Source organism: Leptodactylus fuscus, chromosome 2 (assembly GCF_031893055.1).
Source record: "Leptodactylus fuscus isolate aLepFus1 chromosome 2, aLepFus1.hap2, whole genome shotgun sequence".
Classification (NCBI taxonomy): domain Eukaryota; kingdom Metazoa; phylum Chordata; class Amphibia; order Anura; family Leptodactylidae; genus Leptodactylus; species Leptodactylus fuscus.
In genome coordinates, this window is record NC_134266.1 from 116446358 (window position 1) to 116464805 (window position 18448).

General features: G+C 40.2%; 1 protein-coding gene across 6 annotated transcripts in view; it reads left to right on the plus strand.

The window, feature by feature from the left end:
* Positions 1-18448, plus strand: part of PUM1 (pumilio RNA binding family member 1) — a 44182-nt gene that overhangs the window by 13643 nt on the left and 12091 nt on the right. Inside the window, exons 2-11 of one of the 6 annotated variants that reach the window (XM_075264474.1) lie at positions 2500-2876; positions 3972-4040; positions 8285-8393; positions 8626-8870; positions 9333-9499; positions 10997-11267; positions 11366-11459; positions 12650-12766; positions 16407-16558; positions 17459-17597. In XM_075264474.1, coding sequence (XP_075120575.1) covers positions 2511-2876; positions 3972-4040; positions 8285-8393; positions 8626-8870; positions 9333-9499; positions 10997-11267; positions 11366-11459; positions 12650-12766; positions 16407-16558; positions 17459-17597 — 1729 coding nt within the window. In that variant the 5' untranslated portion in view covers positions 2500-2510. The remainder of the gene's footprint in view (positions 1-2499; positions 2877-3971; positions 4041-8284; positions 8394-8625; positions 8871-9332; positions 9500-10996; positions 11268-11365; positions 11460-12649; positions 12767-16406; positions 16559-17458; positions 17598-18448) is intronic. The other 5 variants (XM_075264475.1, XM_075264476.1, XM_075264477.1 and 2 more) reach the window with 5 other exon arrangements.

Sequence of the window (18448 nt, forward strand, 5' to 3'; positions counted from 1 at the left end):
CCACTAGTGGAAAAAAGCTAGCAGAACCCATTGAAGTCAATGGGAGGCTTTTTTTTTATCGCTGAAATTCCACACCATTTTCCTCTGTGTGAATGGACCCTATATATCCTTGTGGACTAAAGGGTCGGGCATGTTGAGCTGTAGTACCACATTAATTTGACTATTCACAAGACCGATATTTTGATGCTCTGTTATCACAGCCCTGTTTATTTCATCTGTAATGTATGAGGGATCTATGGAAATGGATGCTTTTTTTGGTGAATGTTCTTGGCTGACTAAGAAATCAAACTGACTCTTATCTCTCCCCCAACAGTGTCTGGAGATAACTGCTGTAGGAGACCTTTATAGTCATGTTTACTAGTTCTGTGTGGTAAATGACTGTGGCCAAACTAGTATTCTAAAGCAACAAAGGTAAAACCGTGTGAAGTGCTAACATCCTGTGAACAGGCTTCCATTAAACTGCCCCCATTTCCAAAGCCACTTTAGCCAATGTGCGTCAGCTGGAGATTTATTGAAGCTTTGGATTACTGAAAACAGACGTGCATGCATTGGGTCTAACGGTGTTAACACTACTTCAAGCTAATTAGCAAGGCATACTACCTGCTAGCATATAATAAAATCATATCATAGGAATACACTACTACTGTTCTTTTTCAACAAACTTGAGTCCTTTTACTTTGTCCATTTCAAGATGGTCTGTTTTTTTTTTTTTGTTTTTTTTTTTTTTTTAAGTGGAGGATATAGAAAAAAATAGTCAAAGTTAATTAAAAGTTCTGGATGTCTCCTGATGGTTGCTACATATAAAGGGTTGCTCTGAAACATACATTCGAGTGCAAGCAGCAGGGGAGGGTTAGAGAAAAATAAATGCATTAATACTTACCTCAATCCTCCCTATCTCCCTGCACTTGCGCTGGGCCATCTTTCACGGTTGTTGCTCTGTTTGTATACAGCTAGACAGCAGATGTGATATATCAAACAGGACCGCTGCAGCCAATCCCTGTTCTGCAGTGGTCCAGTCAATGTGACATAATGTCTGTAGACATTATTTCTACATAATATAGTCTGTATACAAACCGCTGTGGAAGTTACAGCTGGCCTAGTGCAGGAACTATGTGGGTAAGTATCCAGTGTATTTTTATTTTCTAACCATCCCGTTGCCTGAATTTTTTTTTTATCTGAAACATCCCCTTTAACCCTCTCCCGACATTTGTCATAATAGTATGGCAGATGCCAGGTCTTTACAGATCTATAGAAACCAGTTCTCTGCTGCATTCTACAGTGGAGACCTGGTGCTAATGCCCCAATATATTGTAGCTATATATTGAATCTCCCATAGATTGCAATACAGTCTACAGTTGTATTGCAGTCTATAGAACAGGGGTGTCAAACTCATTTACAAATCAAAAGTGTTTTTTTACTGCATCGTCTCTGATAAAAAATTAAGAAAAAGTAATCAAGGCAATAGACATTCCCCAAAATGATATAACTTAAAAGTGCACCTAGCCCCGCAAATAAAGGCGCCCTATGCATCCTTATTCATGGAAATATAAAAACGTTACGAGTGTCAGAGGTGCGTTTACATATATCCAGTGCTTCTATCGGTTTCCCTCCAGCATGGTGTACATAAGCCAGATAGAAACTGAAGCCAGGACATTTTCCATAGTTTTCTATGGGATCAGTTCTGGTACAAGAGGCATCAGTTATGGTGCCGGATCTGTGCTTCAGCCAGATAGAAAAACGCTACCTGTAGCGTTTTTCCATCCGGCTCCCTTGTTTTCTGTATATGTTTATGGGGCTGCCATCGTGCATGAGCATCTCTTCTGCTGCATTAACAGCAATTAGTGGTATGCTTTACAGTATAGGCAGCAGTAGTCTGAAAATTGCTCTATATGCTTTGTGGAGAGAGAGGAGTAGACAAGTTATGACATCATCTTTTGTCTGTAGTGGAGGTAATGATGGGTCACTATGGGTGTTGTCTGAAGAGGTATGAGCTTTTGTTGTGATACTGCCTACCTTGTTTGTGATGTAAATGAGGTCTCTGCTGTATTGCAAACCGCTACAGAATCAGCAAGTGTGAGACTATTTGTTTTAGTGGGCAGAATGATAATTGCTGGATATAGTACTTTTTTTTATTTTTTTATTTATTTATTATAGTGACTTCACAAAATGATAAATCCTCATAGTTAAACCAAAATGTGGTTTTAAAAAAAGTTAATCTTTAGTGACGTTCCCTTTTAAGAGATGCTGGATAAAAATCTTGCCCATGGCTACCTGCTTTGTGGTCAGAGCCTATATTGTGGGCAGTTTGCCAAGTATTTTCCCAAAATGTGTTAATATGTAACATTCGATTGTTTCCAAAGATTAGGTAAACTTTCTGTATGTTACTTGAAATGATTTCTGCAAATTTCTGAAATATTTTTTTCATCCAGTTAAACATAACTCTTAAGATTATCGTTAAAGACCTATGTATAATTTTTATTTCTTTCTTTCAATGTACAGGTGTTGGTGGAATGAGCGTTGCATGTGTCTTGAAGAGGAAAACAGTTCTCTGGCAGGACTCTTTCAGCCCCCACCTGAAACAATACACAGAAGGCAACCTTAACCACAACATGCCCGTGGTCCTGACGTCTGGACCGGTGGGCCAGCAGCAGCCACCACAGCACCCAACCCATTCTGCACTGGCTGCTGGCCCCCATGCCAGTCCTGTTGGCAGTTCAATGGGTGTGGCTGGACGCTCACAGGATGATGCCATGGTAGATTATTTTTTCCAAAGGCAACATGGTGAGCAGCTTGGGAGTGGTGGAAGTGGTGGAGGTGGTTACAACAATAGCAAGCACCGTTGGCCAACTGGAGACAATATTCATGCAGAACATCAAGTAAGCAAGTTCTTTGTACATTGAGTTGAATTGCATACGCTTTGAAAGGTTTTATGTCCAAAATAATTTTTCCCCTTTTGCCACTTCTCCAACTGGCTTGGTCGTCTCTGCTGTGCTCCACTATCTTCTGTGGAAAACTCCCTTAGGCTAAGGCCCTGCCTACTGGGCCACAGGAAAAACTGCAGCAATGCATCATGGTTTCCCAACAACACTTTTCACATAAAGTCTGCAGAGGTTTTCTCTGCGGACTTTTTGCTCCCACTATACCTAAAGGGAAAATGCCTGCATTTCTGCAGGTATATTTGATATGCTGCGATTTCCAAAACTGCAATGGTTTTGGAAATCACAGCCTGTCCACTGCCTGTATTTTTCCGCAATGTGTGGTGGGATTCCCTTGCACCTTGCAGTGAATTCAGCGCACTGTCCGCTTTCTAGAGGTATATAAAACCGCATGTCCCTGAGAACATGAAAGGTCCTCTTTAAAGGAATCTTTATTTTAATGAACTGATCATAAAAAGACAGCACAGAAAATTCGAACAGCACGTGGACATAGTCTGTGTGCAGTCTGTTTTTCACAGATATATCACTAGATGGAAACTAAAGACAGCATTATTGTTTTGGCTGTGAAACCATCCATGTGTTCCACATTTACTGGCCTAAGCTCTATGCAGGGAGACTGACTCCTAGCAGTATAGTTATCTGTAAAGTTATCCCTGCAAAATATTGTTCCATTGCTACTGGACTGTATTTCGCAGGGAGGCAGAGGCTCCTGGCATCGTAGATGACTGTAATGCAAGGTATACAGTTTAGTAAACCTGGCGCACACATGCACAGAGTTTTACAGCTGAAATTGTCATGTGAATTCAGCCTTTAATAGTTTAATTTTCTTTGGAGAAAATTTGCACTAACATCTCCTACAACACCACGTAAGCATTTTACATGATGGTAGACTCCCTTTCACTTAGCTTTCTGTATCCAATTGATGAGTATTTTATTGTTTTCTTTTTTTTTTTATTCTTAATTCCATTTTAATTTCGTTGTCCTTCTACCAGAGCCTTGTTATTGATTTGCTTCATATTATCATTCTCTTTATAGGTTCGTTCTATGGATGAGTTAAATCATGATTTTCAGGCACTTGCACTGGAAGGAAGAGCAATGGGAGAGGTATTTCATCACTTTTGTGAACTGAATAACTTGTTTTTGTCATCTGAGCAAGTTCTGTTCACATATAAATGTCAGTTTTAAGATACTAAAACATAATTTTATAACGTTTTTTATTAGAACTGTATTCACCTTCAGAAATGGAGACATACATAAATATAGTGAAGGACCAACATTTGTCACATACAAATATCAGTTGCATCCAGCTTGCTGTATAGAAGGCTAGAATGCTGTATACTTGTCAAAATGCCCATGCTGACCCCTGTGTAATACTGTAAATACCTACATTGGGTACATGAGTTTCAGATGTGGATCATTAAGCTATAGAACATGATGGAGACAAAAAAACAAAACATAGTTCCCAGTACATGGTGCTCTGGTGTCCTCTCGGTGCGGTCTGGTCCTGCTACTCTGGTGTTTTCTCAAAGTGAAACTACTTGCTGGGTGATAAAAAGCAAGATAATTAGGGTTGATAGATCGGAAAAGATCGTATCCCGATCGGCGATCGAGTAAATTTCGCGATCGGGTTCCGATCCCACCTAAAAAAAGATAGGGAACGGAATTCCGGTCCCGATCACTAAACCCTTACCTGCAACTTAACTGTAACTTATCTGCACAGAACCGCTGTCGCTCCCTGGAGCTTCGGCCATTGTTCTCTGTCCTCGCATCTCTCATTCACACGCCAGCAAAGTGCCCTGTTTGCTGTGGCTCAGGAGAGTGTAGGCGGGTACAGTGTGGGGAGACGTGAGTGATTAACTAGGGAGGTGGGGGCGCATGTGGTGCTCTGCCGGCGTCTGAGTGAGAGAGGAGAGAAACGGACTGAGAACAGGCTGGAGCTCCGGGGAGCGACGTACACACTGGGAGGGGAGGCGGCAGCGGTTCTGTGCAGGTAAAGCAGACAGCAGGGGGGGACTAAGTAGCCGGTGGATTTTTTTAATCACTACATTGCGTGGAGTCCAAAAATTGAAGCCTTAATTTTTTTGGACTCCACGCTGTGTAGTGAATAGGATCGTTTTTAAAATCCGATTTTCGATCATTAAATAATTCAATTGACTTGCATTAGGATCGGAATTGGGATTGGGTTCGGATGAAAAATGATTGGAAATCAGATTTTAGAAACGATCCTGAAATCTCAAGATCGGCTCAAGCCTAAAGATAATACGTAATAAAGTTGTTTTAAAATGTAAAAAGGAAGTAATATACAAATTCAAATCATCCACATTTCCCTAGATCATCACATAGATAAATCTATATAGTAGACATTCACAAGTTGGGTATCGCAACATTTGAAAGTGCCCACACTAGTAAAATATGAAATATTTATTCCATTTAGTGAACGGCATTGTATGAAAACAAATCAAAATGGCTAAATTGTTTTTCTTTTCTTGATGATTTTGCAACCCCAGAAAATGTTGTAATAAGTGATCAAAAGGTCAGACATTTGCCGAAATGCTACCAATGGAAGCTACCTCTTATTCTGCAAAAGTTGTCCATTTACATAGCTCCATACCCAGAAGTATTAATAAAAAAAAAAAGAAAAGAAAAGCATGGGTATCGCATATGGCGATTCAAAGACATTTTTGCTGTGTTCAAAGTTTTTAAAGTTATTAAAAACATGTAAAAAAAAAAAACTACATAAATTTGAGCATAGCTGTTATGCCATTGACCTGTAGAATATACAGTGGCTCGCAAAAGTATTCATACCCCTTAAACTTTGATAAACCAACACAAAGTAAGCAGAGAATTGTGAGTGGAACAAAAATAATAAATGGTTTTCAAGATTTTATTTAAATAAAAATCTGAAAAACGTGACGTGCAAAAGTATTCATTCCCCCAAAGCAATACTTTGTACAGCCACCAAGAAGTGACTTCATTTTGGAATCTGAACCCCACACAGGGTATAGTGATCATTCTGACCCCAAAGATGCTTTTTAAAAAAGAAATGCACAGCAGGTGGTGTAAAATTAAAATTAACATTTTTTGCCAGATAGGTCATTTCATCTCTGTTTCCTGATTTTGGAAACTCCTACATGCATCTCTAATCTTTTGCCTAGAAATATAGCAGGGCTCAGAAATGAAGAAGCACCATGCGCATTTGAGGCCTAGTTTGGTATTATACACTGCGTTGGCAAGCAGTTGCAGAAATTAAAAATAAATAAATTCATCTCTGGGCATAACATATTGTGCACTGAAATGACGTATTCCTGGAAAAATTCTTTCACATTTCACATCTGATGTGCATTCATTTCTGAAATATGAATTCTGGCAACACTTGGGAGTAAAAATGCTCACTGTACCCCTGGATAAATTCCTTGAGGGGTGTAGTGAATGAACTCTGCAAAAAGGCCATAATGTTCAAAAACCAAGCAGTCGCCAAAACCCAAAAAGTGCTGCTTCTCTTCTGTGCCATTCTGTGTACCCAATGTCATATATCCACATGTGACATTGGGTACACAACAGGGCACAGAGGAGAAGAAGCACTTTTTGGCTTTCAGTGCAGGTTTTGGAGCACAGTTAGATGGTTTAGTTTTTTTGAACCCCTGTTATTTTGCAGAATTCCAGAGGTGCCAGTAAAGAGGAATCCACCAGAAAGTAAGGGGTGTAGTTTTCAAAATTGGGTCAAAGTAATGAGCATTAGTTTCCCAGAAGTGAATAGTATAGTATTTTCCCCTCATATGAAATGGCTTATCTCTGCGCATTTAATTTTTAGAAACTAAATTATTGATATTCAAGGGTTAAAATTGATCACTACACAGCTTGATAAATAAGGGATATAGTCTTCAAAATGGGGTCATGTGGCAATTCAGAATCTCTGCAAAAGTGGCATGACGTCCAAAAACCAAAATGGCTTTCCTTCCGTTCTGTACCCGTCTGTTTGCCCAAACAGCAGTTTATACCCACGCATTAAGTACATTATCCAAGATGCAATCATGTCTTACATGGAGGCATAAACTGCCATTAGCGTACACATACATACACAGATGTGAAGGAGCGCTATGTGGCTTTTGGAGCACAGATTTAGGTTGTTAAACGACTTTGCAGAGACGTTAAAATGGCACCACAAAATCGGGTAATTTCTTTGGAATTCCAATCCAGAAACCACTCCTCCTAATTCGATACCTCAAAAGCTAAAAAGCACAGTTTTCTTTCTCGTCTGTGCTCAAATGCGTACCCAGACAGCAGTCTATGCCCACCTAAACAACTTTTTTGTATCCGAGATAACCCACCTAAAAAATTAAGGAGTACATGTCTCTGTTGACACAAAGTGGGCACAACACACAAATGTAGTCACTATTTGGGGGCTACCAGTGTACTTTATGATCTTTGCAAATTCAACACGACAGAAGCTGTACCTGCGGCATTACATCCTGCTCTCGGTCGAGGGACAGGACCAGCCACCGGAGTCGCAAGATACTCCAGCGGATTAACCCCCTATATGCCTTGATCGTAAAAAGAATATACTGCAGTGCGCAAATTCACGTATTTTGTTTACTTTCCCCAAAAAATAACAATAAAATGTGATGAAAAAGTCATAACCAATATTGTTACCAATACAAAGTTCAACTTGTCCTGCTAATAAAGATTCCTGCCATATCTCTGCAGGCAGTACAGTAAAAAAGTTATAGGCATCAGAAGACGGTAACCCCAGCAAAATCGTTCATTTTCAAAAGACGATGTTTTATTTGTAAAAGCAGTAAAATGTAATAAAACCAATATAAATATGGTATCGCCATAATCGTAATGACCTACTGGACAAAGCCTTTTTAATGGAGATTAAACGCTTGAAAAACAAAATGCAAAATATTATGATAGAATTGTGTTACTTCACATGGAACCCCCCCCCCCCAGAAAAAAAAAAAAAAGTATATAAAAGTTAATGAAAACATTCTATTAACAGCAAAATGGTGGCAAGGAAAAGTACAACTCGTCACGCAAAGAATAAGCCCTCACATTGCTATGTTGAAAGAAGAATAAATAAAAAAAAAAAAAGTTAGGAATTTTGACAGTGGGGGGAAAAAAATGAAGAATGTCACCGAGCATTAACGTACAAACTACCCTGTGTCATTAAGGAGTTAAATGCATGATATTTTGGTGTATGGATGACTATATACAATGAAGAGGCCACAAAGCACTGTGACCTCTTCAAACAGGACAGACCATTAATATTATCTACAAACCCCTTTAATAGATTAATAATGGGTGTTTCTACTTTTTGGTGACCATTGTGAAAATATTTTCCCCAACAGCAACTGTTACCTGGAAAGAAATTTTGGGAGACTGATGACTCCAACAAGGATGGACCAAAGGGCATTTTTCTGGGGGATCAGTGGCGCGAAAGTGCATGGGGGGCATCAGGTGAGTCTCCTTTAATTTTAGGTTTTAGATTGATAAACTTATTTGAACAGGTGGGGGGTTATTATGAAGCTTTCTGAATTTATTGAATTTTTTTTTGTTGGGGGGGGGGGGGGGGGTTGGTTTTGTTTTTTTGTCTTTGCTTTTTTTCTTCAAGTCAACCTTGAATATATGCATTGTAAAGTTACTATTTACTTGTTCTGTAACACATTTTGCTTGTTTCCATTCTTTTAAGATCACTCTGTTTCCCAGCCTATCATGGTCCAGAGGCGACCAGGTCAGGGATTCCATGTTGGAAGCGAAGTGAACTCTGTTCTCTCCCCTCGTTCTGAAAGTGGTGGTTTGGGAGTCAGCATGGTGGAGTATGTCCTAAGCTCCTCTCCTGGAGACAACTGCCTGAGGAAAGGAGGATTCGTAAGTGCCTCTCCCTTAATACAAACAAGGGGGGCCCTTCGATTGCCAAGATATAGAAAGATGCAGGTAAAAACAAAGGAGGCTGCAGTCTCATTGAGTCAGTATCTAAAAATATAATGTTGCTGGCTTTAACAGGTAGCACTTATTCATGACCTGCAAGAAGCACTTTGTTCTTGTATTACATTGCATGGACAATTTTTTTATTTTTATTATTTTGATGCTAAGGCTCCTGAATAGTTTGAGACTGCAGCTATGAGTAGTTTCAGGCACCACATTTTGCCGTTGGTGCCATTTAAAGAAACTGTATTACACATTTGCAAGCAGAAGCATGGTTTAATTTATTGGGTAGGCAAAAGATACACAGAAGGTGTTTTAAAAGCTTTTACAAAAGTTTTTTTTGTAAAACAAGATTTTTACTTTTTTCCCCCATGAATGGAAGGAAATCTGTTTGGATCATACTGATAAATGGATGATACTGTTAAATTTTATTACATGTCCTATTAACCTTCATATTCCTCTTGATTTTAGGGTCCTCGAGATTCAGAGGTAGACGAGAATGAGAAGGGTGATAAAAAGAGCAAAGGTGTTTATGAAGGTGACAAGTTAGGGGACCTGAAGGAGGAAGTGGATAGTATGGATAAAGCTAATGGTCTGCCTGTACAGAATGGAATTGACAGTGACGTAAAGGATTTCAGGTGAGATTCTCAATGACTTGCGCAAATTTGATTCTTTGTGTGCATTCATCTTCTTTGAGCTTCTGGGGAAGTAATGTATCATTTCACTTTCATGTAATATTTGGTCAACTATATTTACAGCACTTCATAGTCACAATGTCAACACGGGGAGTATCAATTGAAACCATTCTTATTCCGGTGGTCACTATAGAACTTTATTCCAATAAATAAGCTTTTTTTTTAGGCCGGGGCCCTAAGGGCTGGAAACGCCACGGGAAGAATCAAGGCGTTATACAGTACATGCAAAGTGGATGAGATTCATGCAAATCCCATGCCCACTTTGCGGTTAAACACGCAGCACGGACACGCTGCGATTCTCAAAACCGGCGTTGTTTTGGAATTCGCAGCATGTCAATTATATCTACGGAAATACCAGCGGCTTTCCTATAGATATAGTGGTAACAGAAAGTCTGCGGAGGAAAACTCTGAACTTTCTGTTCTAAGCGCTGCGGGAAGAACCGCAATGTGTTCCCACCACGGTTGTTCCCGCAGAGCTTTGGTGCAGCGTTTCTGGCCTGTGGGGCCTTAGCCTTACAGTTCATGTATTGGTGCATGTAGAATGGAGCTAGTGCTTAGCTGTGTACTCTCAGCTGGGCAACTACTCTTCTCACCCAGGATTGGATCAATGAAGGCCTCCAGGTGAGTAGAGGGTGAATGCCATTCAGCTGTGGCAGAGTAACAATGCTTAAAAAAAGGTTAACTCCCCCCCCCCCCCTAAAATGTTATTTAAGTAATTAAAAAAATAAAAACTCTATTGGGTAAAGACCCAGGTGATACAACTGTCACATTATTTATCCCTTAAGGTGAACGCTATAAAATCTAAACAAATCTGCCTGAATTGCTGTTTTTTGCCCGTGCCTCCAAAAGAAGAAATATAAGGAGCCATCAAAAGTCTTGTTAGGCTAGGTTCACACTAGTGTTGGGCTTTCTCTTGTTCAGTTCCCAAACACCCACGGGCCCTGTTGTTTATAATGAGGCCTGTCTGCTTTCCACCGTTTTTATACTGAAACCAATGGAGAGAAAAGGACTCTCCACCAATTTTCGGCAAAACCTCCTTTGGAGACTGACGCAGATGTGAACCTAGGTTCACCTAAGATTTAATTGCTTGGTCTTGCAAAAAAAAAAAAAACTAAACAAATCTCTTCACACAGTTCGGTTGATCTGTCGCATACAAGATGGAACAACATTCTTGTAAAGAGAGTTTTCTGGGTTTCACTACTAAAACCACAGGCTTGTTTGGCTGTTAATGGCAGTCAGGTCTATCCTTTAAGCTGTTCCTGCACAGAAGATATAGTATTACATGCTGTCCATAACTGATGAGGGATTCATTTTGTTGTTTATGGGTTATATGAACAATACTTGTCTGGTTTTGATATACACTTGATGGCTCCATATCTATTTATAATCAGTTTTATCTGGCATCATGAATGTTATTTAGTAAGATTGGTGTTTTCACAGTCGCACCCCAGGCAACTGCCAAAATTCTGCAAGTGAGGTGGACCTTCTTGGATCGAGCCAGAATGGCTCTGAAGGGCTTGCCCAACTGACCAACAGCAATGGAGCCAAACCAGTGGAAGATTTTGGAGGTATGGAGTCCCAGAGTGTGCAACTGGACCCCATGGAGCATGTTGGCATGGAGCCACTTCAGTTTGACTACCAAGGCAACCAGGTTCCAGTGGATTCAGGGGCTACTACAGTAGGCCTCTTTGACTACAATTCACAGCAGCAGGTAACTGACATTACCATTGTAGAGAATACAAATGTATCTGGTAGACTTTGATGTTTTTCAGCTGTAATAATACATCAACCTTTGCAATGTCTCTTCAGTTGTTCCAAAGACCAAATGCCCTTGCAGTCCAGCAACTCACAGCAGCTCAGCAGCAGCAGTATGCCCTTGCCGCAGCACACCAACCACACATAGGTAAGGGTAGTAAAAGTTGGTTTCATTTTATTTTTATTATTTGTGCATACACTGTATGACACTTCTGCTGATCATTATTGGCCATTTGTTTTGATGTATTATTTTCTAATGTACTCTCAGACCCTACTTCAATAATGTATATCATTCAATCCTGGGTACAGAATGTTTTGTTTTAAACCTTATTCTTCCTATTTGCAATGTGGGAGAATGGTCATTTGACCTACATTTTCATTTCTGGCACCCTGTGGCATCCTGCTTTCTCTCTATAGCCTTTTTTTTCAGCTGTAGCAGAGAATGTTGACGCCTGTGAAGGAAAAGGGCCAGCCAAATTTGAACAACGAGGCTGAGCTGGAGCGGTGCTCTAGGTGTATACTTGCACTGGCATCTGAGCCAGCACAAATAATCATGAGTAATGTAATAACTTGGTTCCAGAGCTGTCATGGCTGGAAGCACCGATTGTAAACAATTAGTGTGTAAGGGACTTTTGTTGGCTAAGACTAGTGTCTGCATTTTACAAGAGGTATGTTGGGGTCCTTTATGGGAACCTCTGATTAAGATTATTTGTTTTGTTATATGTGGATTAGAGGAAGTTTACTTCCTCTGTCTGACCATTCACTTATGTATTCTGACTGATGTAAACCTACGGACAAGTTTGATGTATATGTTTTTGTTTAAGGGCTTGTTCACATCTGCGTTGCCCTCTCCGTTGTGCAGGTTTCCGTTTCCTGCATAAATCAGAGCAGATTACGGAAACCTGCAGGAGTCTTTCTCACCCATTCATTTGAATGGGTGAGAAAGCTGTCCGGCCGTGAGCGGCAGTGAGCGTTTTGCGCTCTCCGCCGCGAAACCGGGTTTTATAATCCGGACACAGTCGGACATGCAGTACTCTGTGTCCGGATTAAAAAATCCGGTTTTGCGGCGGAGAGCATAAAACACTCACGGCCGGACCCGGTCTGTGCTTTGTGTCTTCTGACATGCAGAAGACGGAAAGCACAGAACGGAAGGCTGAACGCAGGTGTGAACCTAGCGTAACATGGTGCATAAGATTCAAATGTGAAAGCTATTAGTGCTAGTGTTAGTCTTTATATGGCAGCCTCCACTTCTCCAATTTTGTTGGTTACTCTTCTGCGTGGTTACAATTCACTCTGCTCTTTTGCTGCTAATGTACTGAAGTTTGCTTTCACTGACAGGTATGTTTTCAGCAGGTTTAGCTCCCGCTGCATTTGTACCAAATCCTTATATCATCAGTGCTGCTCCTCCTGGAACTGACCCTTATGCTGCAGGATTGGCAGCCGCTGCAACCCTTGGTAAGACTGCCTTATGTACTCTGATCAACAAGCTTAAAGGGGATGTGTCACCACATAATGACCTATTGTTTAAATCTCATTTTTATGCCAAACTTTTTTTTTTTTTTTTTTTTTTTTAATTTTTGATTACTCTTAAATGTTCAAATTTAATATCTATATATCTATATTTAAAAAAAAAAAATACTAAAACTCTTCCAATTTCAACTTCTAAACGAGACAGAAAACATTATGATTTCCTGTTTACTATAGCAGGACCATGGGACATAGACACAATGGTCTGGAAAAGAACTTATTTACTTGCACAGGAGAGTTTTTTTGGTATGCTGTGTGACATGGGCAGAGGTCACAGTGTAGATAGGGGAAGTAGATAACGTTTGAAATCCTCTAATCTACATATGGATGATAGCTGTGATCATCAATGTGCTGGTAAGGCTAGGTTCATACTAGCACTAGCTCTACATTTTGGCAATTCTAATCCTCATTCTGCTTGAAAAATGGGGAGAGAAAAGTCCTCTGTATTTTTTGGTTGGAAACCTGACTGACTCTATTATAGTCTAATGGCGTCTGCAGGTTTCCACAGATAACTGCTTTTTAAATGGACTGGGATTCCGTTTTTTGACGGCTCTCCAGGTGAACTCGAGGAACGAAACCCTGAATGCTAGTGTGAACCTTGCTGCTGTAAAGAAGTCTTTTCTACAGAGAACAGGTCTCAGCACATTATATGCCTTGTGGATTGTCAGAAGTGTGGTGGTTTTCTTTTTTGTGTTTTTTTTTTTTTTTTTTTCTTAAAAAAAAATTATATAGATATTAACTAGGGATGAGCGAGTACTGTTCGGATCAGCCGATCCGAACAGCACGCTCGCATAGAAATGAATGGACGTAGCCGGCACGCGGGGGGTTAAGCGGCCGGCCGCCGTCAAAGCAGAAGTACCAGGTGCATCCATTCATTTCTATGGAGCGTGCTGTTCGGATCGGCTGATCCGAACAGTACTCGCTCATCTCTAATAGTAACCTGAAAGGAGAAATTAAAAACGTCACCAAAAACTCTTTAAACTTATGTTTAACATAAAAAGATATTTTCAGTGAACAAATTCTCCTTAAGGCGGTGAATAGGTGTTATGTGTCTGATTGCTGGGACCCTGAATTGTAACGAGTCGCCTCCACTCTATTCACACCCCCTTTTTTATGAGTTCAGTTAGCAGCATCACATTAGTACTCTTGAAACACAAGTATAGTAAGTTAGATAAAACAGTAGTTTGTGATTTGAAGCTCAGCCAGTTTTTTTAATTTCAGCTAGGACTGGAGGCTTGGGGGATTTCCAGAATTTAGTTATTTTCAGTGTATTTTCTCTTAAGGTATGGAAGATAGCAGTTCTCATCTCTTAGGGTGAGTTCACAAAGGGTTTTTTTTTTTTTGACCGTATTTTGTTTCAGAATCCACCTCAGAATCTGGCTCAAAGAACCGCCTCCCATTGACTTCAATGGGGGCCGTTCACTTCCTTTTTCCGTGAGCGTGTTTTTTTTTTTTTGTTTTTTTTTACACCGCTAGTGAAAAAAAGTGAGCCTTTCTTGCCCTGAATAAGCTGCAGGTGTCTGTGGCGCGAAACTCCCTCCCGACTAGGCCCATTCATTTGGGCCTAATTCAGAGTGGAATGCTGTGACTGTCGGAATGCCGCAACATTCACAGCTAGCCGCTGGAGGCATTTTTTGGACCAGATTCTGAGGTGGATTCCCGCGTCAAAATCCGGTCCAAAAACCCCATATGAACTTACCCTTAGAAAAACAGAGATGTTTCTTTTACATACCACTGAAAGTAAGAGTCCTGCAGCTTTCTACAGTCATGGCCAAAAGTTTTGAGAATGACACAAATCTTATATTTTCACATGATCTGCTGCCCTCTGGTTTTTATGTGTGTTTGTCAGATGTTTTTATCACATACAGAAATATAATTGCAATCATATTATGAGTAACAAAAGCTTATATTGACAGTTAGAATGAGTTAATGCAGCAAGTCAATATTTGCAGTGTTGACCCTTCTTCTTCAGGACCTCTGCAATTCTCCCTGCCATGCTCTCAATCAACTTCTGGACCAAATCCTGACTGATAGCCGTCCATTCTTGCACAATCAATGCTTGTATTTTGTCAGAATTTGTAGGTTTTTGTTTGTCCACCCGTCTCTTGATGATTGACCACAAGTTCTCAATGGGATTAAAATCTGGGGAGTTTCCAGGCCATGGACCCAAAATCTCTATGTTTTGTTCCCTGAGCCATTTAGTTATCACCTTTGGTTTATGGCAAGGTGCTCCATCATGCTGGAAAAGGCATTGTTGATCGCCAAACTGCTCTTGGACGGTTGGGAGAAGTTGATCTTGGAGGACATACTGGTACCATTCTTTATTCATGGCTGTGTTTTTAGGCAAGACTGTGAGAGAGCCGATTCCCTTGGCTGAGAAGCAAGCCCACACATGAATGGTTTCAGGATGCTTTACAGTTGGCATGAGACAAGACTGGTGGTAGCACTCCCCTCGTCTTCTCTGAATAAGCTGTTTTCCAGATGTCCCAAACAATCGAAAAGTTATTCATCAGAGAAAATGACTTTACCCCAGTCCTCAGCAGTCCACTCCCTGTACCTTTTGCAGAATATCTGTCCCTGATGTTTTTTCTGGAGAGAAGTGGCTTCTTTGCTGCCCTCCTTGAGACCAGGCCTTGCTCCAAGAGCCTCCGCCTCACAGTGCGTGCAGATGCACTCACACCTGCCTGCTGCCATTCCTCAGCAAGCTCTGCACTGCTGGTAGCCCGATCCCTCAGCTGAAACAATTTTAAGAGACGGTCCTGGCGCTTGCTGGTCTACCTTGGGCGCCCTGGAGCCTTTTTGCCAACAATGGAACCTCTCTCCTTGAAGTTCTTGATGATGCGATAGATTGTTGACTGAGGTGCAATCTTTCTAGCTGCGATACTCTTCCCTGTTAGGCCATTTTTGTGCAGTGCAATGATGACTGCACGTGTTTCTTTAGAGATAACCATGGTTAACAGAAGAGAAACAATGATGCCAAGCACCAGCCTCCTTTTAAAGTGTCCAGTGGTGTCATTCTTAATCATGACTGATTGATCTCCAGCCCTGTCCTCATCAACACCCACACCTGTGTTAATGGAGCAATCACTGAAATGATGTTAGCTGGTCCTTTTAAGGCAGGGCTGCAATGATGTTGAAATGTGTTTTGGGGGATAAAGTTCATTTTCTAGGCAAATATTGACTTTGCAAATAATTGCTGTTAAGCTGATCACTCTTTATAACGTTCTGGAGTATATGCAAATTGCCATTAGAAAAACTGAAGCAGTAGACTTTGTAAAAATTAATATTTGTATCATTCTCAAAACTTTTGGCCATGACTGTACAGCTATCGGTCTCTTTATTTTTGGATATCCGTGATACCATTTTCTAGCAGGCCTATAAAAGTGAATGGAGTGGTGGCCATGCAAATACACTACTTTCCCAATGACATAGTTTGGATCTTCAAACATTTATCTATGTTATAGGGACAAAATGTTTTTGGTGGGGAAAACTCTTTAAATAATATGTGTTCCATATTGAATATACTATTACATTGAATGTTGTGCCAAAAATGTCTTTCCATCTACAGGTCCTGCTGTAGTTCCTCACCAGTATTATGGCGTAACTCCATGGGGAGTTTATCCTGCTAACATTTTCCAGCAGCAGGCGGCAGCTGCTGCAGCAGCCAGTAACTCTGCGTCCCAGCAAAATAACCCACAAAATCAGCAGGGCCAGCAGCAAGTATGTATTTTGTGTGTGTTTGTCCTTTTTATTTTGTGTATGTGAGATATCCTTCCTTGTAGAGTGGGTTCACACATTCTAAATTTTCCTGTGGCAAATCCTGCTGGGTATTTTCTTTCAAAGACTGCCAGAAATTAGAAGCTGAAGTCCCAATTTCTATGCAGTGTGCCAGTGTATCTTCCCGCAGATTAGCGTAATTTACTTCTAGTGAAGCTATTGCTATTACATGGCTTTTACATGTCAAATCTGCACCATTTAGTATATATGTTTTAAAGTTTTTGATGTGTTGGTTATTCTTCTCTCCCTTTTTTTTTTTCTTTTTTTTTTTGTTTTTTTCTGCATGTGACAGATTTTTTTTTTTTTTTTTTTAACTGCATTCGACGCCTAACTAACTCAATATATATTTTTATCATTTGGGTTATTCAACTAATTTCTGCATCTTTTCTTCCGTGACACATAGGGCTTTATTATATTCAGAAAAATACAAATGAGGGAAAATGTGTCACTTTCACTATTTATTTATTTTAACACTTTGTCCCCATAAGGTCATAATAGATCTTTGGGGACATCTGTTCACAATTTTTTTCATGGCGGCACCCATAGCTGTGTGTACAAAGCAGTCGGGAAGGCAGGGACGGTAGTAAACCTTCCCTGCCTTTTCTAGGGGAGCTCCGGCTGTAGTTACAGCCGGCTCTTGTTTCAGCAGCTGCACAATTGCAAGGATGTACCAGTACATCCTTGAAGAACAAGAAAGCCACTATCCGGATGTAAAAACACAATGGGCGGTTTGGAAGTGGTTAATAGAACTCACTATTTATTCCGTTTACTTCCTGCTCAAAATTTTATCTGTCCATTAGTGTCAATACTATTCTTTGACCGGCATTTTTTCCCAACTTCCAGGTTCTCCGTGCAGGTGGGAACCAGCGCCCACTGACTCCTAATCAGAACCAGCAAGGACAGCAAAATGACCAGCTAGTTGCAGCAGCTGCAGTGAACTCTGCACTTGCGTTTGGACAAGGACTTGCTGCTGGTATGCCAGGTGGGTTAAGTTATCTTTGCTTTTTAACCTGAAATAGAGCTGGGGTATCTTGCAAAAATGAAAATCTCTATCTCTAATATATATATATATATATATATATATGTATATATATATATATTTATTTACATATTATAATAATTTTTTATTTTTTTTCAATTATGTATTCTAGCAAAGGGGGAGCATGATTTGACTTTTTATTTATTTATTTATTTATTTATTTTCAGCTCCCCCTAGGTAGCTTGAACCTGTGATCATTAATCACTTCTGCTGTAGACTACAATTCTACTGTATTTCAGCCTATGTAAAATTCTTGCATAACTACTCATGCCTACATACAGGCAGGCCTCAATAGTCATTTACTATGACAGGCATGGGAGCCTTTAGAAGATTTCTGCTTGTCATAGCAACCACACTTTCAGAGGTTGGTGGGGGGTGGAGTAAAAGCAACAGAAACACTCAGGTGCTTTTGTCATCTGACCGCAGAGACCCTGTAGCTATGGCACCCACTCAGCTAGCAGCTCCTGATGCAGGTGCCATATTTAAATCCTGGCATTGACCATACAATTAGGACCAATGTTGGGAAAATTGAATTAGACTATTCTGTTAAAAAACAGAATTGTCTGAAATACTCTGGGTGAATTAATCAAATTAACTAAATAAATCGATCTGCTCTAACATGAAGGAAAAAAAAAAGCAAACAAAAGAAAATACTGTATATCCGGTATGCTAACATTTCAAAACTGTTTTAGCATGAAGGCAATAAATTAAGAAAATTTGCATGTATTCTCTCTTATGAAAACAAATGGTTTTTAGCTATAGTTTTGGCTACTTTTTTGTAAACTGTAACCAGT